Below are 26,893 nucleotides of genomic sequence, written 5' to 3' on the forward strand. Positions count from 1 at the left end.
TGCTCAACAGAGCTGCAATTCCCAGAATTCTTAACAATCTACAGTTTGACAGACTGCTCTTCTTCCTAGGCTGCGAGGAAAAATGGCGAAAACAGGTTATTTACTGGTGTATAGTGACTTTTGCAGTTGTTGTCAAAGTTGCAAAAACAATGAAGCACAGGACTGAGTGAGGGAGAAATTTCTAGAAAAACAATGGGATATCATCTCCGCTCAAGGCATGATGGATAACAGCAACAACTGGGAAAAGATAGACATAACACTTTACAAGGACGGGAAGAAACATCACAGACAGAATAAATGTCACACACAGGAAGAACAAGGATATACTTTGAGATCCTCGCTTGTAGTTCTATAAATCATTTAATGTGTCAACATGAATTGAAGTTTTGAATATTGCAGCTGTTATATAAGGGATTATTATTATGACTGGAATGTAATTGAAATCAGCAAGATTCTGGAATGCAGAAATAAAGAAAAGCATCAATTATAGCACGTGGGCCCCCACTAAATTATATAATTTGGTATTTGAATGATTGATAATAATAATTTTATTTTAAATGGGTATTGTTATAATGAGGCTATCATTGAATTATAATTAAAAATTAATAAAAAGTATTATAAAATAATAATAATCTATAGTTCCCAAGATACTTTGGGGTAAAAAAATGTTCTTTAAATGCATGGTGTGTACACAGCCCCCACTTTTTGTAGTCGCTCCCCAGTGGGCCATGGAATAAGCTCTTAAGAAGCCAATTTGTTGCAATATTGTTGGACTCTGCGGGCTTTCTCTTGTGTTGTAAAACCTGCATCTGAGCTGGAATGAATGTGCTGCATGATCGCTGCCCAATCTCCATCTCCAGTAACCTGTAGTCGGCAAAGTTCTGAATTAGAGAGCTTAATAATTAGGATTCTATATTATAGGGTGAGTCACACTTTGTAGATAAGGCTCCCTGCTTCAGAACTTTGCTTTCCATGAGTTGGTGGTGATGGTGATGTGGGATGAGCTTCACACATTCATCTCTGTTCACATGTAGGTTTTACAGCACATAACAGTATGCACATAATCCTTTTGTTCCACAGCAAGAGGCTGGGTGCCGAATAATGACTAATCAAGGCCTTGCGCTTTTGCTTTATAATGTAAGAGCATTTCTCTCGCAAAGAGGAAACATGATCGCAAAATGTTCGTTTCTGTGCCCTGCTCTGAAGATGCTGCTCCAGGGTGATCCTCCGCTCCATCGGCTGGCATGCGGACAGCAAGTTTACGTGTGCTACTGGCTCTAGCACTGCCGGCTCTGCATTTTGATGGCATCAAATCAATCAGTGTACAATGAGAGTGAAGATAGCATTGATCAATGCCATGCCTTTTGGTACAGGCCCCGCCTGCACTGCAGGCTCTATGGCAGCAGAAAACAGAGAGGATAATTTCCCACTGCTCTGCCATCATGTGGTCCAGGCTAGGGATATCAGAGAATTCTGACAAAAATGGAAAAACAAGTGGGAATTTGCTGCAGTCTGCATGTTCAGGGAAGTTTTTAATGGTTGGTGTTTCATTATGTTTTTAAGATTTTGTTGGGAGCTGCCCAGAGTGGCTGGGGCAACCCAGTCAGATGAGTGGATGATGATGATAATAATAATAATAATAATAATAATAATAATGACGATGACGATGATGATGGGAATGGAAATCAGTCAACCAAATGTGATTGGTTTTTCTTGCTGTCATTGCTGTCATTGCTTGCTGTCATTTTCTTGCATCATTGCTGTTTTTCTTAAGTCCAGAAATGACAATGAATGGACACTTTTCACATTGTCCTGAAATTTCCTTTACATTGAAATGAATGTAAGTTATGTAAATTGGTGTTGGAACTTATATTAAATAGTGGCCAGTAGAATGATTAATGTAGTATTGGTTGGAAGCCAAACTGTGGCAGAACGGAAATGGCACAGACTGTGACGAATATACCGTATGTCAGAATGGAAATCTTACATCCCTAGTCCAGGCTGAGATGTCAGTCATCCCTGCACAGCCCTCTGTTATCCTGCTGCTTTTCTGCTTTACCCATTTCTGCTTTACTACTTCCGCTGCTCATGGAGCAGCTGCCATGAACAATCTGATCGTTTGAGATGGTTAGGCTTTCAACTCTTTTCACTGCGTGTCCTTACCATATATTGTGTTCATATGGTATATTAACACCTCTTTGCATGGGAATTTTAGATGAGGCTAACTCATTGAAAATTGTCAAACTTAAGCTTATATAAATAGGAAATCAACATTATTGGAGGGTAGTGGGATGCAGCTGGAGGTTAGCTTTGCCATTTTGTTTTGAAGGAACTGTGACAACGTTAACTGCATGCCAGCTGCAATGAAATAAAATAGCCAAGATATCAAAGTACCATTCTTATTAGCCTCCAGTTCTGTTACACAACTCTGTAAGGCAGTTAAGAGTCTTCTGGACTCTGCTTTTGTTGGAGGCAGTTTTGATTCAGTGCCTTCTGCTTCCCCCTCCCCGCTTCTCTCTCTTTTAATCATCCACTTTTCTTCTTCATCCATGCTTTGATTAAGTCATACTCCAGCATGTAAACAGAATTACCCTTCTCTCTACCCCTCTGTCCATGCCTTGTTTTGTTTTGTTTTTGAACGACTGCCACTCTGCTTCTGTTTGGCATTCAAAAAATGTTGCCTCTTGCACAAAAACAACCTGTTTGGGGTTGCATGGTCTGACATTTTGGAAGGTGTATGCTTTCTGAAAAAAGCAGATAAGGGTTACCATAATTGCAGTTTTGGCTTTCAGAAACTCAAATCATCGTCTGAAGGAAGTTCAATGTATGATGCAGTGTAGATATAAAATCGCAGAGCAATAGGAATTTGCTGTTCGTGTTTCCTCAGAGGGAAGTCTTTCTGTGTTTAATTGGGCTTTCTTCAAGATGAGTGGGATTAGGGTTTGCAGCCTAATTCAACCATATTTTGAGACTCTCACATACCTCCTGCCTCCCGAGGTATTATCCTACATAGGTGACTTTCTAGCTGTGTTTCAGAGAACTCAGGGATTTACTGTATGCTTATCAGAGTTTCTCACCAAGCAGATTATTAAATGTGGACAAGCTGCCTGAAGAACAGCTTAGTGGTGGGCAACATTCCCCTGCAATGGGATGATATCGGTGCGTACCATCCATAACTGAGTAAACACCTGGAACATGGATTGCAATTGTTTGCAACATGCAGAGGGGGCACAGGAGATGCTGAAGAGCTCCATGGCAGACAAGTGAATGTGGGAAATACTCCTTAAAGTAAAAGGTTAGAAAATCATAGTTTTGCATCATTCCCCTGCCCTTTCACCTAGGCCAGTAGCCATTGTGATTCCTTGTCAGCCATGTGTTGGGTGATCAGAAGTATGCAAAGCCTTAAGGCAATGCTGTTGATTTCACTGCCATCCTCCTCCAAGCCTCACAGCTGCTTAGATTTAGAATGGTAAAGGGACCCCTGACCGTTAGGTCCAGTCACGAACAACTCTGGGGTTGCGGCGTTCATCTCGCTTTACTGGGGAGCCGACGTTTGTCCTCAGACAGTTTTTCCAGGTCGTGTGGCCAGCATGACTAAGCCGCTTCTGGCAAACCAGAGCAGTGCACAGAAACACTATTTACCTTCCTTCCGGAGTGGTACCTATTTATCTACTTTCACTGTGACGTGCTTTCGAACTGCTAGGTTGGCAGGAGCAGGGACCGAGCAACGGGACCTCACCCCCGTCACGGGGATTCAAACTGCTGACCTTTCGATCAGCAAGCCCTAGGCTCAGTGGTTTAGACCACAGCGCCACCTGTGTCCCTTTAGATTTTTTAAGACTGGGCTAAAGACTCCTCCTTAGGGGTGTATTTACACCTGCTTTTCACCTGCCTTTCCTCCTAGCAGCTTGGGCTAGGTTGAGGTTTGTTGTATCTCCCCAGTCCCCTTCACTTAATCCCCACAAAATCTGAAAGGGATTATTGTTCCAAACCCAAGGTCACGCAGCAAGTTTCATGGCTGAGTGAGGATTTAAATCTGGATCTGCCCAGTTTTAAGTCCATGACACGCAAATTCACCTGTGACTGTGTGAGGTCTAGTTGTGTGTGGGCTCAGGATGTGGCCTGTAAAGAGACACAGGGTCACCATCTAGTTGCTGCTAAGTAGGCCTGGTCATCTCCCAGATGGGTAACTGCCTGGGAAGGAACCACTTCTATACCACCTTGAGGTCCATAGTGGAAGAAAGGTGGGGTATAAATGTAAGGAAATAAACAAATGTACTTCCTTAGGGCAGGGGTGGGGAACTGGGGGTGAATGTGGCTCTCCATGGCTATCTATATGGCCCTCAGGACTTTTCCCAGGTCACACTCACTCCTGGCTCCTGCTTTGCACCATTCCTGAGTGTTTATGCTTGGCTGGAATGTGTCATTAGACACTGATAATGCTCCTTGCTTCCTTAGACAAAGAATATAAATTGGTTTGTGCAGAAACCAGCCTACTCCGCAAAGGTAATAATTGCATCTATTGCTCTACCCAGTTTTGTCTTTGACCCTACTGATGTGTGGCCCCCAGAAAGTGGCCCTCAGGCTGAGAAGGTTTCCCGCCCTTACCCTAGGGGAGCTCTTTTTTCCTCCTTTACACTCCAAAATATTGACTGGGTAGACTACTCTAACCAGAAATGAGAGGTTTACTCATTCCATCCTGTCACAATTAGTGCCATGGGTTTCTCTGTTCTGTTATTTTGGCTGTTGTTTTTATTGTTTGCCACATTCTGGCATAGGGGATTGCATTCTTCTCTTTACATGCAGACCTGCAGTGTCTGACCTGACGCGCCTGAAATGTTTCTGACTAGCAGTTGCTGCCTTTTGCCCTTTCCTTTGCTCTTTCTCCCTCTCGTGCGTATTCCTTGACCCCGTCCTTTAACAGCTACCTTATAAAGCCCCGACCAAAGCAGATTAGAGTGTGATGCATTTTAAAGCTAAATATAGAAACAAGATCCTGTTCTGGTACTAATAACCTCTGGAGTGACACTCCTGGACGCAATTTGTCAAATCCGCTACAAGTGGTGAGTTTGCTTTTCTCCTCTTGGTTTTTGCTTGGATTTGGCACTCGCCCCTCCCCATTACCTCAGTGTTTTTAAAGGGCTTATTTGTGCATTGGAGGCTGGGTTCTGGAGTGGGGGGAGGAGAGTTGCTTCTGTTCCACCCATATCCACTCAGAAAGAAAGAAAACTCATTAATAGAAGCAGGAGGGTGACCAGAAGTCTGCACAACAGTTAGAAGGCTCTGAGCCCTGTGGAAAAAGGCTAGCAGACTTCATTAGCCTTGTTGCCTCAGTCTGATAAAGACTTCCCTTGGTCCCAGTGGGGAAGGGAGATCCACCTTGCATATTTTTAGATCTCTGTTGCTGCAGAGTCGGGTGTCTGTTGTGTTTATTCAGTGGCTGCTCTTGGTGCCAGCTTCTTGTGTTTATTTTGAGAGGCGCCAACCATCGTTAATGCACAAGGGTATTTTTTATTTATTTATTTCATGGACTCGTGGAGTCGGACAGGGCAACCTAAGACCCAGGGGCCGGATGCAGCCCAATCGCCTTATCAATCCGGCCCACGGACGGTCAACGTGTTTTTACATGAGTCGAATGTGTCCTTTTACTTAAAATGCATCTCTGGGTTATTTCTGGGGCATAGGAATTCTTTCATTTTTATTTTTATTTTCAAAATATAGTCTGGCCCACCACATGGTCTGAGGGACAGTGGACCGGCCCACAGCTGAAAAAGGTTGCTGACCCCTGATCTAGTTCATCCCCTGCACTCCTTCGGCCAATGTGAGGCTCAGACTCACTGCCCTGGGATTAAGAGTCTCATGCTCCACCAGCTGAGCTATCTATTAGCCTGTTTTGTAAAGTCTGAACCCTTTAAGGCTTGCTGTGTCAATAATGTGCTGTTTCCAAGAAAGAGAAGAGATGGTTTCAGAGGGCAGGCAAATAAAAACTTGACCCTTGCTCAGATGGGTGTGATTCAGCGTGTTGTTGTTTTTGATGCAGCCATTTCACGTTGTGTGGAACTGCTCTTGATGTTTGCTAACCCCCAAAACCATTAACACCATAAAATATAGCAGCCAGGGAGTTTATCCTAAGAATCAGATTGAAGCAGGAGAGAGCCAGAGGGACTCCAACGCTTGCTAATGTGTTCTGGTCTGTTTATTCCCCACACTAAGTTTTCTTCTGGAGAACTATTGCTGAACTGAGGGCTTAAACACGTCTGGAAAGTCTAATCTCTGGCTTGGGACTCTTTCTTCTGAGACCCTATCTGCAGTATACATTTAAAGCAGTATCATTCCAGTATCATAAATGGTCATGGCCTCCTCTGAAGCATCCTGGGAGCTAGTGGCTTGTTCTGGAAAATTCACCTTGGAAACATGGTGATGTTGGAACATAGAGGTGGATTCCTGGTAGCAAAGTTCAGGATTGAGAAGGGGGTGTTCTGATCTTCAGGAAACACAAGGAGTGTGATAGATTCAATAACCGGAATGAATAAATAAGAGGCAAAATCTTTAGGAAGATAAGGAGAAGTTGTTTGGATGCAAGGTCAGGATGTAAGAGTCACAAGAGAAGGGGGAAGTTAAGCGGTAACCAGGGAGTTGATTGAGAGAGTGGGAAACTGGAGCTTACTGGGATTTGGGGTGGTACAGCAGAAAAGATTATGCCACATTGAATGGAATGTATGGAGTTTACATGGCCACCTTCAAAAATTAATAGCATCAAGTGGTAATCACTTGGCATGCAAGTTGCATCAAGGGTGGCTTTTATGGCTGCCCGAATCAGGACCTATCAATGTCACCAGTAATTTGTCCTTCACTTGTCTCTGAGATGGGGAACCTGCAGCCATTCAGGTGTTGCTGGACTACAACTCCAATCATCCCTGACCATGGCCTTTCTGGCTGGGACTGATGGGAGTGAGAGTTCAGCAACATCTGGGGGTTCCTATCCTGTATAGTTCATATTATGCTAAGGTTTTGATATCCTTTTGATTTAAAATATCTCCATTAAAACTGTACACCTGTAACATTCTACACTTGTATTCCAGAAATTTTATGAATAAGCATCAGAAGCCGGTGCTAACAGGCCAACGGTTCAAAACTAGGAAGAGGGGTAGGTTTGATCATTTCATTTTGTGAACGTTATATGCAGTTTATTGAAGATTTTGCACACTGTTGCCTGCTGTGTTTTGTTTCCCCTGCTTAGCAAATCAGTATTTAACATTAAAGAGTAGATGGACTGAATCAGTTGACTTGTTGGTATACATTGAGCTCCCTGTGAACAAAAGTATAATACATATTCACCGTACTGGAAGACTTTTCTCTAGCAGTATTCATGTCACCTATATTATCTTAATAGAAAGCTTTGTTTTTTTAAGAAATCAACATCAAACCATGACTAATAACCCTGGCTTGTTTTAATAAACCAGCTTTAATGCTAGCCACAGTTGCAGATTTGGAGATAACAGCAAGCCATGGTTAGTTGAAAATGGAAGTCCTTCTGATCTCATCTTCATAGACATATCAGTGGAGAAACCCAGCTTGTGGTTTGTGTACATAACAATAACCAAACCATTGCGATGTATAACTTTATTTATATATGAAGGACTCTCCCATCACACAGAAGAAACATGATTCTGTTATACCCTTCTACCACAAAAGGCCAATCCAGTGAAATATAATCAGCTTAACTATTTTGTATGTTGCTCTCTGGGACCAACACTGTAACATGCCAAGATCATTCATAGTAATACCTCAGTTTGCAACACATTGTCCCATTCCTCAACTTCCTCTTGAGAGGATGACTTTAAATGCAATTAAGAAAAGGTGATTGGGAAGAAGAAAAATCAACAAGAAAATAAAATATTTCATGTGCAACTTTATATTGTATAAATTCTGTAACCTAGTGAGTAGCATGTTACAATGCATATGCAAAGTGGGAAGAGAACAATTCAGCAAAGGTTGTTTGAGCACCTGTAGAACAGAATGTCTGAATATGACTGAGAAATGGAAACTGGCATTCAGGTTTCATAAAATGATTTGGCGCTGGCTATCTGTTTTAGATGAAAAAGAGAAATTTGAACCGACCGTCTTCCGGGATACGATTGTCCAAGGTCTCAATGAAGCTGGTGATGACCTGGAAGCTGTAGCCAAGTTTCTGGATGCTACAGGCTCAAGGCTAGATTATCGCCGCTATGCCGACACTCTGTTTGACATCTTGATAGCTGGCAGCATGCTAGGTATGTATGTCACACTGAAAACTTTCAACGCTTTCAAAGCTGATCCTGGAAACATGCCCTCTTGGTTTTATCTGTCTGGCAGCTAATGTTCAACAACTGTGGCTCTCCCCTTGGTCTGGATCCTCCTCTTCCTCATTTTCAGTTATCTGTGTTTTGTTTTCATGTTTCTCTTACCTTTTTGGTACAATTCGGCAAAGTTTGTGGGCTGTGCCCAACTAAGTTCAACTCAAGTAGACCCACTGAAATTAATGGACCAAAGTTAGCCATGTGCATTCATTTCAAAGGATGGTCTTCAACTTAGTTTTATTCAGAGTACACCCACTGAAATTAATGGCTACATGGAGTCCATTCAATTCAATGGGTCTACTCTGAGTATAACTAGCATTGGATGCAACCCTAAAAATGGTTGAAATAGTGTTGTTAAAGTTAGCTGTAGAGCGTATCTAGAATAGCAGTGCTGTTCTCTTTTACCTGAAACAAAATGGCAACAGGTTGGACCCTAATGACTAGAGAAAGCTGGTCAATATATGGGATTGTAAAGTCTACACTGGACTCCTCCAGAGGACCTGTTTATTGAGCATTCATCCTGATTTGCTTGCAGAAAACTTAGGTGCATTGAAGCATTGCACAAAGCAGAATTGACTTCCCCTCACATCTGTCAATAGAAAGGGAGGCCAATCCTGCTGGGTTCAGGTGCTCAAGAGAGCTCACTGCAGGGAACTCTCTAGCACACCCAAACCCAAACCACTGCTATCCTTTCCCCCTTGCTTTAGCAGTGGTTTCAATGCAAATGCCTTTCTGAATCAGGAAGGAGCTTGCACGGAATATTGTCAAACTGAGCAGGCTTTTATACCATCCCCTTCAGTTTGGCTGCACTTTGAAGTCCCAAAGTTAGGACTCCTAACTTTGGCATCATTTGTGCTTTCAGACGCCGGACAGGTGGGTGGCTCAGCTCAACAGTCAAATTTGGCTCCTGAGAGCCAAAAAGGTTCCCCATCTGTATTGTTGTACAGTGCCACTGTCAATGGGTGGGGCAGAGAGGGTCAGGCAGCAGGATTGACACCTCACGGTATGTGATGTTCAAGACATTCCCATCACTGGAGGTTTGAGAAATTTTTATGCTGACTCTTATTTCACTTTTTAGGTGCCTCCATGTGTGGAGCATGTACATTATGAAGAATGAAAGCTGGCTCTTTATTTCTAACTTCCAAGATATAAGTTTACATTGCTTCTATCTCTTCAGCTCCTGGAGGGACAAGAATCGATGACAATGACAAGACCAAGATGACCAATCACTGTGTGTTTTCTGCAGAAGAAGACCATGATGCCCTCCGACATTATGCTCAGGTTTGACCAATTGGATTTGATGATGAAGCTCTCATGTTGACTTTGTACTATAATACACCAGCTGTTTCTGTCGTTCCCTACCAGACCCAGAATATCAAATGGCTGCAGCATTAGTTGCTTCTGGCAGTATTTGCCACTGGTGCATTTTGCCAAAATTGAACATCTCTACAGATTATGGTTTTTATTGGAGTAGCAAATTGCTTGAGGCAGTAGGATTGCATAATTATGAAAGTATTTACCTAAACGCATTTTGTTGTTCTGGAGTAAAGTTATGCGTGATTGAGAAGTATCCTGTACCATACTTTCAACAACGCTTTCTTGTCTTGCTAAATATAGGAAGTATATTTTTATATGTTGTTTCCGTTTTATCACAGATTAATTATGAACGCTGTAGGAACAGTTAGGTTCTACTTCTCATGTTAAGGATGGCTGCTTATCTTTGTATTTTAGGTCTTCAACAAACTCATCAGGAGATATAAATATTTGGAAAAGGCATTTGAAGATGAAATTAAAAAGGTAATATTGCCAACTTGGCGTGGTGGTGGTTAAAGTCTTCCTGTATTATGTTCAGAGTCAGTAGCTGTTTTTTGGCATCACTAGATGCTAAGTTGTGAGGTGGTGACTTCATATTTAATGGTAGGGTTTGTATTTACACACTTTTTCTAGGTAAGACAAGATGGAAAGCCTGTGTGTGTTTTGGGGTTGTGTATGTGTTGAGGAAATCTCTAAGCAGCACTCATGCAGAATTAGGTGGTGTGGCCCCTTGAACTAGTACACGATAGGATGAGAATTGTATATTTAAGGTATTTTCTCTTTAAGTTATGCAGCTCTCCTTTCCTAACCTTAACTTTACTGTTAATATTGTGATGACTAATACTGACTCATACACTCTCAGGCACACAAAAGCACTTTACGCTCGTTCAAGCAGCTATTTTTCCTTTCCACCTCCATCCTCTGGGGACTCTTGATTGTTAATGGTGTTTTAGCACAGTTGTGACAAACTGTGCTCTGTTTATTTTAACATATCAGGCTGGGAGCTTATTTGAGGCTTTGTGTACTGCAGTAATAAGTAAGGTTCTGCATTAAAGGGTGTGCACATATGGTGCCCACTGCATACCACACCTAGGACTCATCTACACTCATGGTTTTTAATGCTAAAAATGAGTTTAAAAGGGGTTATGATAATCATATAGCCATAGGATGTTCTTTTAAATGTGACACCAGAGGGTGCTGCAAAGCTCTCCCCGTCAAATAAGTGGGTGGACCATGTAGAAATCAAATATCTTTATTGCAGTCCATAGACCCACAAAACAGTTTCAGAATAAGATACCATTAAAACAACCAAACAACAGATGAAAGAGTCCGAGGTAGTCATTTTGCTATGCCTAGAGCACGATGGTCTTTGTTTCTTGCCACGGTCGGTGTAATATCATTTGACCTATCCTCCAGAAGGTATTTAATATGGGAGGCTTCAGATTTTCACAGCAAATTTGCTAGTAATGGTTTGATCAGATGATCCCTTGCTTGCTCATACTGCCCACAGTGCAGTAGGCTATGGTTCATGCAATCGACGTCCTGAGAACAAAGCCTATTCTGGTAGGGGATGCCTCTCAGTCTACCATTTAGCACTTCCGATGGAAATACATTTAATCTAGCTTTGGTAAAGAAATGCCAATAGGTGGGTACGGACAAATTCCTAAGATATGAGGCTAACTGAAAGTTGTGCCCATATTGGTTTCCATCTGCAATCGGGCCACAGATTACATTGGATCTGGATCACAGGTTGCTATTTGAGATGTCCCAAAGCCTTTGCCTCAGGGATACAAGGGCGGTATCATAGCTCAGTTGATACAAAAGGGATGGTAACAGTCCAGTTGAGGTGGCTTTTCTGGCCATAGTTTTCAGCCATGCGCTGATAAACTCCTCGTTGGTTAGGTGTACAAGTTATCCCTTCCGCAGGCCAAACACTGAGATCTTAAGCCAGTATTTCAAGGCAGCCCACCAAGCTTTGGTGGAAAGTGGGCATTCGCCTGTTTCCAGAAATAAGATTGGATTTGGGACACAATTTGGGACCTGTAGTAAGGACCGGAGAAACTTTGCCTGGGACCCATCTAACTTAGGAAATAAGCTGTTGTACCAGACGTTTGAAGCATAGAGAAGTTGGGAGACAGATTTTGCATTAAAAACCCTTATGGCTGATGGAACATAATGGGTGGACCATGTAGAAAAGGAAGCAAAGGAGAAACCAGGTGCCATTACATTTTAGACGATAACAAAAATATCATTCTAAGAACGTTTAAAGAGTATGTATAGATCCAGCGCTAGGCAACCAGGATCATGCCATAATATGATCCACAGAAGGAAGGGAAATATGGGCTATCCCAACATTAATCAAATGACATTAAGCAAATCACAGTGGACCTTTTGATCATGTATTTATGTCTTGCTACTCCTTCTGTTATTTCACTGTAGCTCACTCCGTGGTATGACTTCCACATCTCTCCATTTACATTCAGCAAAGTAGGTTATTGCCTCTGGAAGCTCACAACATAATAACTTAGTTAAGCCATGCTCTGGAAGGTGTACATGTAACGCCTTTAGTGGGTGTTGGACTTCTTTCAGTTTGTTTCAAAGGGCTGTAGCTTGCTAGGGGAGCACATCCTTTGTGTGCAAAAGGTTCAATCACTGGCATTTCCATCTTCTTCCTGAAACCCTGGAGAGCCATTGCCAGTCACTGTAGGCAGTGTGTAGAGTTCATTGATTGTTCCATCAGTGCAAGGATTTCTTCTTACTCAGAGGAACTGTCTCCCCCTTTCCTCCATGCACCCATTAAATCTATTCTAGGCAAAGAAATTGCAGTAACATAGGAAGTTATGTTGGTCCATCTTTTCTGGTATTGTCTACAGTGACCGGCTCTTCAGGATCTGAAGCAGGAGATACTCCCAGCTGTACCTGGAGATGTTGGGGATTTAACTTTAGATATTTTACATGGAAAACACATGCCCTACCCCTAAGCTACAGCTGCAGCCTTTCTCCAAAAGACAAATGAGATTCCACTCAGGCATTCTAGTTCATTCTTCTTCCATGGAACTTAAGGTGGTGTACATGTGGTTCCAAGGCTGCATCTCATCTAGGCACTCACTACTCTTCTTCTTCTTTTCTTCTTCTTCTTCTTTGGTGATCCCTCATAGCTGAATAAGATTATCTTCTATTAAAACTGTTTTAACAGTAAGTCATAAGTAACTGTGGAGACCAATTCTGGATCCACATGTCTTTCCACAGTGGAGACATAGGTTTCTGGGAGGGAGTTGATCACGGTGAGGGTTTGCCAAATGTTCCTTCCTCTTAGCTCATTTCTCCTTATCCCCCTGAGTTCGTGCTTCTTCAAAGTCCACAACACCTTTGGTAAAGGCTGTTCTCCAACTGGAGCGCTCGCAGGCCAGTGTTTCCCAATTGTTGGTGTTTATACTACATTCTTTTTAGATTTGCCTTGAGGGAGTCTTTAAGCCTCTTTTGTTAACCACCAACATTATGCTTTCCATTCTTAAGTTCAGAATAGAGTAGTTGCGTTGGAAGACGATAATCAGGCATCCGCACAACATGACTGGTCCAACAAAGTTGATGTTGAAGAATCATTGCTTTGACAAAGTCATTGGTGATCTTTGCTTCCTCCAGTACACTGACATTAGTTTGCCTGTCTTTCCAAGTGATGCATAATTTTTTTCGGAGACACTGTTGATGGCTAGACCCAGACGTGCTTTAGCTCTAGCAAGGTGGCAGCCTCATTAACCTTCAGATCATACCCTGTGAGATCCTAGCAATAGAAAGAGTGCTTTGATTAATCAGGTGCTCAATACTCCTGCTGCAAAAAAGGAGGAGTTTGTGTGCCGCACTGGGGCACATCAGGCATGCTGATTTCCCCTAAAACCATACTCCCTTCATGTAGTACACGTAGTTATACCAGTGATTTTCTACCGGCTCACAAATTGGAGTCCTGTGGGTGGCAGGTCAGTGTTATTCTGAAACTCTCCAGTGTTCTCTGACCTCCCCTACAGCGCCGGAAACCAAAAGTGTAATAGTGATAGGCAGGGAAGAGTTCTGAATGCAATCAGTGCCTCAAGTTGCTGGCGGTAATAACAACTTGAAGCAGAACATTGATGGTTTCTAAGTGGGTTAATTAGAATTGGAAATTTTCCCCATAAGCTAATTCAGGCAATGCTTAACAGTTGAGTAAGGGACAAATAACACCTTTTGAACAAAGGAAAATGATATCCCATGAAATTACAAATGTGCTCCAGGGTGGTCTGAAGCCAGAAACACAGGCCTTGTTTCTGCCGTGCTGCTCATCTTTGTGGCAAACAGAATGGCATGCTACCTCGCCTCTTTGTCAAGTGCGTGTGTGTTTTTCCAGCTTCTGCATTTATTTATTTATTTATTTATTTATTTATTTATTTATTTATTTGCAACCCGTAAGCAATTATGGAAAGGCACATTAAACAGTTTGATAAATCTGCCACATGCACTTTGCAATGCCGTTCCAAATCATTTTCGTTCATTGTGTTGATTCCCTCTGACCAAGTATGGGAAGCACTGGAGGATGAGGTTTCAGAATGGGAGGAAGGGGGAAGAAAGAGACTGTGCAGCAGAGCCCTCTTGATGAAACAGCCCGTCCCCAGATGTGCCTGGATCCACTGATGAGGCAGGAGACCCATGGCCATCATCATTGGCCACACTGGCTGGTGATGGTGGAAGTTGAAATTCAACAACATCTGGAGGGCTGCAGGTTCCCCATTCCTGATCTATAAGAAGATTGTCTGCTAGAGGGGGGAAAGCACCTTCATATTTAGTGGGAACCTTTTAAAAGTTACCTGCATCTCACTCTGTATGGAGAAGGGGTTTCTTGCTCTGGGTGCTTTCCATACACTCAAAGATGCTAATATTTGGTTCATCGCTGAGGGGTTCCAGGCCCTTTTCTTTTTCCCTTTGTCCTTCTCACAACATTCCCTTTCCTAGGCTAAATGGCACCCATCAATACTGTGTATTTCAAGCCCTTATTCACAGAGAAGCTTGTTTTTTTCTTGTCCACAATCATCTTATTTTCAAACCTATTTTGTTCAAAGACTATGCTGACACTCGAGATGTTTGCTTTCAATTTTTCTTTTTAAACTGAACATTCAGGTTTCCAGGCAATTGGCAAAAAAGAGGGGGGCGGGAGGGAAAGCAGCTCGTTAGTGATTTTCCTTTCAGTCCAAGCTATTCAGGGTTAGATTTTGTTTGTTTATTTATTTATTTCTGGTATCTCTTACGAGCTATTCACCCTCAGGTTCCAAAGTGGGTTACGTAAACTAAAAGTGCAATCACAGAATCATGAATGTCAATGAACAAAACCATAAAACAGCAGCTGTAAAGCATAAAGCTGTGAACTGTTCTGAGACCTCCAGGTATAGGGTGATATAAATTCAATTAATAATAATAATAATAATAATAATACCACAAATTACAACTAACACCATTTAAAGGGAGCAGAACTTGCAAATTCAAACTTGCAGACCCTCAAGGTGTCTCTATGTTCCAGGGACCTCCCTGATTTAGAGAAGCCATCCCAGTTTCTGATTTGATACCGGAATGTCCCGCTTTTCCTTAGGATGTCCTTATTTTCATCGGAGAAATGTTGGAAGGTATGGAGTTATCTGACCCCCGAGCAGCATAAAGGCAATCCTGTACAGTGGTACCTTGGGTTAAGAACTTAATTCGTTCCAGAGGTCCGTTCTTAACCTGAAACTGTTCTTAACCTGAGGTACCACTTTGGCTAATGGGGCCTTTTGTTGCTGCCGCGCTGCTGGCGTGTGATTTCTGTTCTCATCCTGAGGTAAAGTTCTTAACCCGAGGTACTATTTCTGGGTTAGCAGAGTCTGTAACCCGATGTACCACTGTACAGTACAGATAAGTTTTTTTAAAAAAAATGTTTAATGTTTTATTATGCTTTTATATATGTTGGAAGCTGCCCAGAGTGGCTGAGGCAACCAGATGAGGTGTGTGGGGTATAAACAGTAAAATTATCGTTATGGAATGGGACGTCCCATACCTTCCAACGTTTCTCCAATGAAAATGCAACCCTTCATGGAAGCTCCAATTCCTAGCTATGCAGAGGCTGCTTGTGGGTACTTGAGAGAAAGGCACATACAGATAGCAAAAGGGTTGTTTACTTTTTACTGACATCAATCATAAATCAGGCCTGTTTTTAGGCTCCTGGCTCTGACCCAGTGGTAAGCATTTCAGAACCTTAGGCAAAGTTTTGATAAATGATATTTATAGGATTGCCAGTCACATCAATAGATCTGTGCAGAAAAAGGCACTCCATGCTGGTGTGTGTTGATGTGGGGGTGGCATAATAGTTTCATTGCTTCAAAAACTCTCTTTCTTGTTTTACAGCTCCTGTTGTTCCTTAAAGCCTTTTCTGAAACAGAGCAGACAAAGCTGGCAATGCTCACTGGAATCTTGCTAGCCAACGGGACACTTCCTGCAACCATTTTAACAAGCCTTTTCACTGACAACATTGTCAAAGAAGGTAATTTTCTTTTTTCCTTACCTTCTCTTGGATTAGGTTGCATTCATCGTTTCCCAACACCAGGGACCTGAGGCCATAGAATGCTCTCGCTCGAAAAGCTCTTCCTCCGTGGCCTAATTTTCGAAATGCCTTGAGATATGAGCAGCTTATTCTGTCATGCATTTAGAAATTAAGATGGTTTTGATATTCATTGTACGGATTTTTTGCAATTGGTAAATATTGCCTTCATGGGATGTTTTTTTCGGTATCCAAACTCTCACCTTGTTCACAACAAACAAATGGCATTTTTGCACCTTTTGTATTTGCAAAAAGAGATGTCTCATCAGTAGAGGAAAAGTAAGGACATAGATATTTCAAAGGAGCAGCCTTTAATGCCTTAGCCTAAGGCCCAAACTATATTACAGTATCTGTGTATTTTAATAGCATGCTTAGAACTGGCCACATTACCACCTGTCTTATTAAAAAACAGAGGTGGGTGGGGACACAGGGGCAACATAGATCAGGGCTACAGGGGAAGAGAGTGTTTAACCCCCCCCAGTGGTGCCCAAACGTTTTTCAAAGAGGGCCAGATTTGATGAAGTGAAGGGCCATGGGGGCTGACCAAAGGGCCAACCAAAGTTGTTGACATTTTTTTAGGATTGAAGTTGTGAAGTTGTTGAGCTTTTTTTCCCCCCTGCCAACTTCATTTTATTTCAATTCAAAATTTCAAAGACATCAATAGCAGAATAGAAGGAAGGACACCAGTTGCAAGAAATAATGATACCCAAAACCCAAGTTAATGAATCCCAGATTAATGAAACATTCTTTGAAATTATGAAATAAAGGGATTATGAAGATATTTCAAAATCTGAAATAGAAAGAGAATGATGAACATTTTTGTAGTGCTCATTCTTTCCCTGGTTATTTGTATGCAGAAACACATGCATGCTTATCACATTTTTTAAGAAAAAAGAAGGAAAACCGTGGGTGAGATTTCTGCCATACCCCACCTAAAAAGTAATGGATGTTCAGTCCATTCTGATTCTTGGAGCTTTAGAATTTAGGAATATATGGAACTGTCTTATGCAGAGTCAAATTGTTGATCCGTCCAGCTCAGTTGTTGAGCTTTTTTTAGGGTATGTGTGCAAAAGACCTAAAATTTGAGGTTTTTTAAGGATTTTACCCCAGGAAGAAGTAAACTGCCACAGGGGCTGGATTACACTGACTAACTGACTGGCGGGCCAGATTAGGCCCCCAAAACGGACTTTGGACATGCCTGGTTTAACCTTTTCCTGCTTGTTGATTGTCCAATAAGAATTCATGCTTCTCCTTGAAGACTTTTTAGGGGCAAATAGCCCCTCTTTGAAAGGGGTGATTTTGAGCAGAAAAACAGCATTGATGCAGGGTGGAATTCTGCTGCCTATGTGCCAAAGTGCCCCTCTGATATGTAATGGGAGGGAGTTTGAAAGGGTAGTTGCAGCCACACTAATGACTCAGACCTCTTGATGAGATATTATCTGCAGAGGGCCATGATCCTGCAGGGATCAGTTGGATATTGCTAGAAAGCTCTGATCTTTGGCCTGTCCTTTTCTCACTGGAGCCACAACTGAGCTACCCAAATAACCTGCTGGCATACGGATTTGTCCCCACTCGCTTTGAAGACAGGATTGATCTGAATCGAAGCTTCATGGTGCACAAAATAGAAACCTAGTATGACTGTTTGGACACAAGTTTCTGCTGGGTGTGTTTATGATTTCAAAGCTGACGGTAGACTAAAAATCACTTGGGCATGTGCAAAAGAGACTGGTTTGCATATGTTCCACTGACTGCTGTGAGCTGTTTCTACCTCCTTCCTGCTCCCCAGTGTTTGGGGTTGAGTGCATTCATTTCATTGTGGATGTGGGAGGGAATGGGGCTACAACTAAAAACTTCTGGTATCATTAGTCTTGCACCCTGTTCCTAAGCAGGTTGACTTGGAAATTGATTTCTGCATGTGCGCATAGGACCTTAGACTTAATACCATGTGCAGGCATGATTGCAGTGTGAGATATTCAGCTAAATGTAAAGCCACTTCCAGTTTAAAGAACCAAAATAAAGCATTGCAATCTCAGTATAGCTTTTTGTTGTGCTTCATGCCACTTTTGTATATAGAAAAGATTCAAAGTACGGCATAATAGCGAAGTTCATTTTAGTCATTCTCAACAGATGATATCCATGGTAACTCAACTGCTTGTAGCGACATTTGCCCAAAAAAGACAAGCCGTTCTCTTTCCTTTTCCCCGTTGTGTTCTGGAATAAGAGACATTTGGCCACCCAAATATTTAGGGTTGCCTCCAGACTGTCTGTATTCTGTGGGAGAGATTCAAGCGAAGACCAGAAATGTAGGTTTGTGCAATTAAAGCGCTATGTTGCCCTAGAGGAAGGGGGAAACACTTTTGAAAAAGAAACAGGCATTTTCTTTTTCTAAGAGAGCTTAGGAACGTGAGTGGGGAATGCAAAGTGAGAGATGAATAAATGATTAATGGGAACATATATAAACACCACACAAGCAAATCAGGATGAATTTGTGGTGAATGCTCATCGTCGTATAACCTCCCTGCAAAGAAGAAAAATAAATGCTCAATAAAGGCCTGACTTAGTCTAACCTTGGTCCAAACTGCAGCAGCCAAGATTGCTGGCTGGGGTTGCATTTAGATCTCATATAACCTCTAGTTCAACACACCTGCTTGGTTTGCCTGTTCACTTCCTGGCCTAATTCAAGGTGCTCGCCTTGGTGTCTAAAGCCCTAAATGACTCAGGCTCCAAATACCTGAAAGACCACACCGCTCCCAGAAGTTTGAGGGGTGGCGGCCTGGGAGAGGGCATTCTCCATGACACCCCCAAGCTGTGGAACCCCATCCCCACAAAGGTGCGCCTACATTCTTGTCATATGTAATGTAGTCCTGTGTAACTATAGAGATATGGAACCCTAGGCTGCAGGCCGAATTAGGGCTGGCAGGCCTCCCCATTTGTCCTGAATCATCCAGCTTTTCAACTGAGTTAGAACATTTGTTCCACTTAACTCAGTATTAGCTGCAATGACTGGCAATGACTTTCAGATGGGTCTCTCCCAGTCGTATCTACCTAGGTCCCTCTGCATGCAAAGCAGATGCTTTCTCCTGAGCTACACTCTTTCCCCATCTGGAAGGAGCCTGCTGTTTCTTGCCCCATCCTCTTTTAGATTTTGTCTACTCCCGCTTCCCAGTAAAAGAGGTTTATGTGCCCCAATTAGCCCATTTTACACCTACTTTCTAGCTTTTCTTATCTTTATTGCTCAGTTTCCCTCCTCTGAAATGCAACTCTGGCAAGAATTCCTTTAAAAAAATATGGAGACCACTTCTCCCTCCTTACACCACTCTTTAAACCTCCAAGATGCCTTCAGAAACACCTCTCAGAGGGCTCTCTTTCCCTTTGCTTTGAACAGGGCAAAAGTCCCAGCCATTGGCTGACTGTCAGGTCCTCAAAAGCACAGGGTAAAGGAGCACTTTGAAATGGGGCTTTTGAGCTGGAAAGGTTCCCTACTGCTGCTGTAGACGGTGTAAGATGTAGACCTCTCTCTTGAATTACAATATGGACAGATATATCTAAGAGGGCTCAGAAACCTGATTAAAAAGTTTTAGCCGCACTCCTAAAGATAGGCAGCAAGAGAGGCATCAAAATCTCCATGGAAACACAGCAGAGGCCCGGCTGGCCTTGCCTTCCGGCCCTGTGGTGCCTACATTCCCCACATTACGGTTTTAGTAGGTATAGGCAACAGGTAGCTGTAATAGAGTTCCATGAATCTGTGAAGCAGCCTCTCATTGGTATAACTTCTGCCTGCAATCTGTGTCAGTCCCATCATTAACGTTATTGCTTCAGATTCAATGATTCTTGCAAGATCCTTCTAAATATGACTGTATTAGTAAGATGTACTTTTGAGTAGCCCCGCTTCTCTTCCAGGTATTGCAGCCTCTTTCGCTGTCAAATTGTTTAAAGCATGGATGCTCGAGAAGGATGCCAATTCAGTCACCTCCGCTTTAAGGAAAGCTAACTTAGACAAGAGGTTGCTAGTAAGTATTTCCTTTCCTAATGTTTGCCTGGGGCATTGCGAAATGGATGTAAGATCTCCAACTGTGTATTCAGGTTGGACCCTGCCTTAGGAAATACAATTGCTGGCTTCAATACTGTAATGATTCAGAACCTACAAACCATAGGTGCCAGCTATAGGGGGTCCTGGACACCTACAAAGTTTTTTGGGGGTGCTCAGCACCCACAATGTGGGCTCCGCAATGCAACTTCCGGTTTCTACTGAAAGTCGCGTCAGGACCCCAAGGCCAAGTACAAGTCTGAAGTCATGTCAGAGGTCTCGCGAAGCCTCGTACGTGATCTCCAAGGCTACAGAAGGCCTCAGAGATCACGTCCGAGGCCCTGCCAGGCCTCAGAAGCACTGCTGCAGCACGTTGATGTAACGTCACGTCATGACATCACAACATCATGTTATATCACGGGTGCCATTGAGCATCCATAACTTGGGGCCCAAGTTGGCATCCCTGCTACAAACAGACAAGAGGGTTGAAGACCGACTTGAAAACAGCTTTATTCTCCAGAGCCTCTAATGCAAGCCACTGTAATGACAACTAGGCCTTTGGAACTGCCTAGGTCATGTGACCTTAGGGCAAATACTCAAATAACCAACTTCTTAATACTAAGGGAATATCTCAAAATTGTAAACTGCCTTTGCAACGACTACTCTTTTAAAAACAAAAACAAAGAAATTCCTATATTCAGTTATTGCCTTTTGACCGTGGTTAGGAAAAGAACTATGGGAAGCATCCATGCTTGGTACAGATTCTTCTTTCTGATGCAAGAAGGCATGGAGAGCACCACAGGAGATGCCACCTTGCTTTGTGTAACCATGCTCCATGGTGTCATTTTGAATGCCTTTTCATCGCAAGGATGGGAAGTGCAACAGGTCCAAAGGGCTCCTAGCCAGAAGTGCACACTGCCACCTCCGACTGTGTATTTAGCCAAGTCTCTTCTTTTTAAACCAGCCTCAGTCCTTTGGGCGATTTTAAGGAAATGTGCAATCTCTGGAGCCTCGCAAGGAACTACCAGGAATGCTTTGCCACTTCCATGCGCAGATCCATTTGCCGACTAGGTACAGTCATACCTCGGGTTGCGAACGTGATCCGTGCGGGAGGCATGTTCGCAACCCGCAGCGTTCGCAGCCTGAAGCGCCACATCTGCAGGCGCGACATGATTCGGTGCTTCTGCGCATGACGTCATTTTGTGCTTCTGCGCATGCGTGAGCGCTGAAACCCGGAAGTAACCTGTTCTGGTACTTCCAGGTTCGGCACGGTCCGCAACCCGAAAACACGCAACCCACAGCTTTTGTAACCCAAGGTATGACTGTAATAAATGGCCTCCTTGCACGGCTTCTGCTTTTTTGCAAGTTACTAAGAAGAGGTTCTGAGTTTCTCTTTTGTATAAATATCCTTGCCTTACGTCTACATCTATTTTATGTGGTTTTGCAAAAAGTAAATGAATTTCCTCCTCCTTCCAGGAACTGTTTCCAGCCAACCGGCAGAATGTGGAACATTTTGCCAAGTATTTCACTGATGCTGGCCTTAAGGAGTTGTCAGATTTCCTCCGGGTCCAGCAGTCGCTGGGGACTCGGAAAGAACTACAGAAAGAGCTTCAGGAGCGCCTTTCTCAGGAATGCCCAATTAAAGAGGTGGGGAAAGCTTTTCAAACTAGAACAAACAAGGGGGGGGGGATTAAAAGAACGCTGATTGCAAAAGAGGATGCAACACGGAGTTATTAAGAAAGGGATAGCTACCTGGTGTGCCTATTAAAATATATTCTGTAAGTGCATGCATCAGATAGGGGCTGGTGGGAGTTGTGATTCAAAAAATTGGAGGTCACTAGTTTGGCAAAGACTGTGGTAAACTTTGTGTGTGTGAGAGAGAAGCACTTTGTGAATTCAGAATGCAGACTTTGGAAGTGGCTAGAAACATTTTAGGTGCTTCTTTTAGCTGCTTGACTCTGGGGGAAGGTGTGTTGTCACATATAGAAGCAGCTGTTGATGCTGTGCCGTTGCCAAGAGAGCATCATTGCTTACTGTGGCATGAGACAGTTTACATTTCTTAGTGCAGAAAGTATTGATCTGATGTGTAGACAGAGTACTGGAAACTTCTTTGTGTGAAAAAAAACAAGCAGAAGGTTCATGACGTTTGGGTTATTCCTTGAGAGAAGCCGAGTACAGCTGGTTTAAACTGGTTCTTTTATCTCTTTCTGTCAAGGTCATGCTGACTATAAAAGTAAGGCCAGAAGGAGCCTGGGTTTCACACTTTCTTTTTCTGTCTCTCTTCCCTTCTGGTGTGGTGTTTTGTACATAGTATGCTTAGTGTTAAGGTTTAGTCCAGGCATAGGCAAACTCCGGCCCTCCAGATGTTAGGGACTACAATTCCCATCATCCCTGACCACTGGTCCTGTTAGCTAGGGATGAGGGGAATTATAATCCCAAACATCTGGAGGGCCGGAGTTTGCCTATGCCTGGTTTAGTCTTATTATAAGTTATTGTAAGTTTAAGTTTGAAGTCTGCTGCAACTGAATTTCTTATGGACAGTGCCAATCCTGAATGTACTGGATTTGTGACCATTATGCTCATTTGCCTTCAGTAGCAGTAAAGCTCTGCTGGGTGAAATACAATTGCCTCTGGTCTATTTTGGGGGAAATCCTGCAACGTGTTTAAGTCTTTACTCTGCTAACTAAACATCGGGAGTTCTGCTCTGGAACAGTAATCAGTGGAATTTCATGACAAGAACAATAGCAGCATTTTATTATAGGCCACCTTGTAGGCTGGCTCTGGTTGCGAAGTGCTACTTGTTGTTATTTTTCCAGTGTGATGGCTGTCCTCTAGTGGCTGCCAGGAGAATTATTTTTACTCCCCATATGATGTGTTGACAGTATCCTAGTACAAATGCTCGCTTGTGGCATGGTGTGAAATGCAGTGAACCCTCTTTAAAATTTATACTCTTGAATGAATCCCTGGCCTGAGTGTTCTCTCTAAACATTGGCATTTGAACCAAATCAGCAACTCCTATTAAATATAAGACATGTTTTCTTTTATTACTCATCCAGCCCTGCAAATAAAATCGTTGGGAGGGAGTTTTGCAGCAGACAGGTGTGACTTAAGAGAACGGCTTCAGTTTATTCTTCTTTAAAATAAAATAAAATAAAATATTCCACTGCAGATGGTGCTTTATGTAAAAGAAGAAATGAAGAGGAACGACCTGCCAGAACCGGCTGTGATTGGACTCCTGTGGACCTGCATAATGAACGCTGTTGAATGGAACAAGAAAGAAGAGCTGGTCGCGGAGCAAGCGCTGAAACATCTGAAGGTGTGCAAGTGACGGCTGGCTTGTACAGTAAGAACGGAGGGTTGGATCCCTTTTTGTGCAGCAGTCCCAGCACATGTGTGTGCATGGCTGTCAAAGACAGGAGATGCGCATCCAATAGAAAGCTTGCTTTGCATTGGCAAGGAAGGCTAGCATTATGCGCTGGTCGCAGTGATAGATCTCATCCTCTCAAAGCCTGCAGGCATGTTCAAAACAGGAGGAGCATGGAGAGCTCCCAGGTTCATTCACTCAAGGCTCTTTCAGAGCAGCTCATTGTAAATCAGTTTACTGGATAACTGCAGGCTTCCAACAGCCAGGTTATCCAGAGTGAATATCCCACTGGTGTGTTTTGCAGATGTGGCAGGCGACAATACTCTGCATGCCCACACCCTTAAAAGAATATCCTGGGGAGTGGTGGTGGTGGTTGTTTTGCAGCGAAACATAACACTCTCTTCTGTATTAGCCTATGAAAGAATAACTTAATTTCTTCTCTGGTTGTTTTAGCAATATGCACCTTTACTGGCTGTATTCAGCACCCAGGGCCAATCAGAGCTGATCCTTCTCCAGAAGGTTCAGGAGTACTGTTATGATAACATCCACTTTATGAAAGCCTTTCAGAAGATTGTGGTGCTCTTTTATAAAGGTATTTGACCATACCTCTTTCCATCCTCCCTTCCTTCCTTTTTCCACTATTCAATTTACATAAAATGTTTAAAGAGGGTTAAAACATCAGGACTCCAATAGTTCATCCAATAGGTATAGCATGAGGCACATGAAAGGATGTGTCCGCTGCCTGTTTTTCTCTTTCTGTTCTATAAAAGCTGAATGTGCCAGGATTCTGTTGCGGGCTGGCCTGCATCTTCCTGCCCTGTGAATTGCTGCAGCTCCAGTGTTATTGTGCTGTAATACTTCCCATTTAAGAGATGTCTGGTGATACCGCTTTAGCTTGCAGTGCAATAAAATACAGGCGCATTTAAACCTGGGACTTGTCCACTGGAATTGTTACATAGGAACACAAGAAGCTGCCTTATACTGGGCTGGACTTTTGCTTCTCGTATCTCAGTATTGTCTACACTGACCGGCAGCGCATTTCTAGGGTTTCAGAGAGGGTTCTCTGCCAGCCTTAGCCGGAGATGTCAGGAATCAAACATGGGACCTTCTGCGTGCAAGGTGGTTACTCTTTGTCTGACCCACAGCCTTGCCCCATCCAGAAGGAGCCTGCTGTTTCTTGCTGCCTCCTCTTCAACTTCACGTATTCCTGCTTTCCAGTAAAGGAGATCTGTGTGCCCTAATTTGCCCACTTCTTTTGCATTTCCTTGTTAGCTTTCCCCCCTCTTTATTGCTCAGTTTAAGGAGCAGTGCAGGATGTGAGAAACAATTTTCATTCGATGATCTATGCTCCATTCACATGATAGGCTTCCTGGAGATAAGGAGAGCCATCCCAGGAGTTGTCTTGAGGGCTGCAGAAGGCCAGAAGCAGGCTTTGGGGCGGGTTTGTAATCGGTAGCTTGGGGCTGTCGACTCTTAACTCGTGGCTGAGCATCTCTTGAATTGTGTCTCTGCTGAAAGCGCTTGAAAGCTAAACAGAGATCCTACACCTTAACAGACTCTAAATAGCTTCCCTTGGAAATTTCAATTAACAGCACATCTCTTATTCTATCTCTTTGTTCAGAAAGATCCAGGAAGGCACTTTCAATTGTTTAGCTAAGCTGTCAAATCCCCACCCCCCTCCTCCATTTTCTTTTTATATAAGGGAATGGGTCCGTGGCTTGTTGTCATAGAGACTTTCTGTCTTTCTTTTGCAAGGTGTTAAGAGTATAGTATGACATTGTTGCTATAAATAGTGGAAGGAGGTGGGAAAGTCTTCAACAGGGAAGTTTCATAATGCTCCTTGTTTGCATTGATTGTAGTGCCATAATGACAACAGTAGACCGAGGGATTTGGGTCTGGCAGCTGGAAGTTGTTGAGCCGCCTTCTCTAAAAAAGACAACACTCAAGCCCTTAACAAAATGGAGGGGGAATGAAGACTCTAGCGAAGACAGACACCGGGCCACTTCAAAAGCAGTGGTCACAGCTTGCAAATGCTTCTGAATACCAGTTGCTGGAGAGTGGTCTTGTGCTCGGGCCTTGCTTATGGTCTTCTCAAAGGCATCTGGTTGGCCATTATGAGAGTAGGAAGCTAGACTAGATGGGCCATTGGTCCAATCCAGCAGGCTGTTCTCATATTGTAAATATAATGAATGTCCCTCAAGCCTTTGGCAACTTGATGTCGCTTGGGTGTTTTGGACTACAAATGCTACTATTATGACTGTGCTGGATGGGGCTGATGGGAGTTGTAGTCCAAAACATCTGGAAGTCACCAAGTTGGCAAAGGCTGATGCATATCATCAGCACCAAACCCTGATCTGCAAGGCCACTCCTGCAGAACTACAACTATCCCAAAGATGCCTCACATGGTCAACTGCCATGTGTTCAATTTAACTGGAGATATCTTGCCAACTAACCCAGTGCCCATGACTCTTGTCCACCAGACATATGATATGAGTTAATTTTAAGTTCATTAAAAAAAAAAATTGATTACATCCCATATTTGCAAAACAGGAGCTATCTGTTGCCTTGCAGATTCCCCCAAAGGCATGTGTGTGGGCCTTTGCTCCTCATGTCTATAACAGTCCCCTAGGGCCGAAAGGAGTGGGTGGTTGGAATTGGTTCCAGCCACTGGGAATGTCGCCACGAATTGCTTCACGGGCTTTGCTCAGACTGACATCACTTGGGGCAGCAACGGGGGAGCTACACTTCCCACAACTGCTCAGCTAAAATTGCGGCAGCATTTAAAATGTCATCTTAATCATTTTTAATCATAAATAGCGAACTATAAATCCCCCCCTCTGGTGTTCCTTGTACTTCAGAAAGCAACCTAGGGGTATGATTAAGTGCACCCTGTCCTGCATGATTGCTTAATTGAGCAACTCTCTGACAAGAGAATATTATATTTTTTGGGAACTACTGAAGGCATGAATAAATTACAAGTTGTCTTTCTCGAGATTAAAGGAAAATTCAGTTGACCTTTTAATTCACACTGGTGACTCGTTCAGTCTATTTTTCTGTGCTTGTTCAAGGCCTGTTCAAGGTCCCTTCATTCTCTTTTGACTCTTAAGCAGGTTGTGCATAAGGAAGACAGTTCTTTCCCACTTCCATGTGATCCCTATTTTTACCTTTTACAAGTTCTATTGTCTCCTTCAGAAAGCTCTAGCTACCTAAATGGATTCCAGTCCCCGGCAGCGACCAGATGAGTGATCCAAGTCAGT

The 26,893-nt window shown here is 43.0% G+C and overlaps 1 protein-coding gene across 3 annotated transcripts in view; it reads left to right on the forward strand.

The window, feature by feature from the left end:
• The window catches only part of BZW2 (basic leucine zipper and W2 domains 2), a 44,542-nt gene that overhangs the window by 10,049 nt on the left and 7,600 nt on the right, over nt 1–26,893 (forward strand). The window contains exons 1-10 of one of the 3 annotated variants that reach the window (XM_028751575.2): nt 4,988–5,063; nt 7,083–7,147; nt 8,097–8,273; nt 9,517–9,620; nt 10,071–10,136; nt 16,053–16,188; nt 20,146–20,255; nt 21,749–21,919; nt 23,442–23,588; nt 24,090–24,228. In XM_028751575.2, coding sequence (XP_028607408.1) covers nt 7,090–7,147; nt 8,097–8,273; nt 9,517–9,620; nt 10,071–10,136; nt 16,053–16,188; nt 20,146–20,255; nt 21,749–21,919; nt 23,442–23,588; nt 24,090–24,228 — 1,108 coding nt within the window. In that variant the 5' untranslated portion in view covers nt 4,988–5,063; nt 7,083–7,089. Of the gene's footprint in view, nt 1–4,987; nt 5,064–7,082; nt 7,148–8,096; nt 8,274–9,516; nt 9,621–10,070; nt 10,137–16,052; nt 16,189–20,145; nt 20,256–21,748; nt 21,920–23,441; nt 23,589–24,089; nt 24,229–26,893 lie in introns of those variants that run through there. The other 2 variants (XM_028751572.2, XR_013394811.1) reach the window with 2 other exon arrangements.

Source organism: Podarcis muralis, chromosome 12, assembly GCF_964188315.1.
Source record: "Podarcis muralis chromosome 12, rPodMur119.hap1.1, whole genome shotgun sequence".
Classification (NCBI taxonomy): domain Eukaryota; kingdom Metazoa; phylum Chordata; class Lepidosauria; order Squamata; family Lacertidae; genus Podarcis; species Podarcis muralis.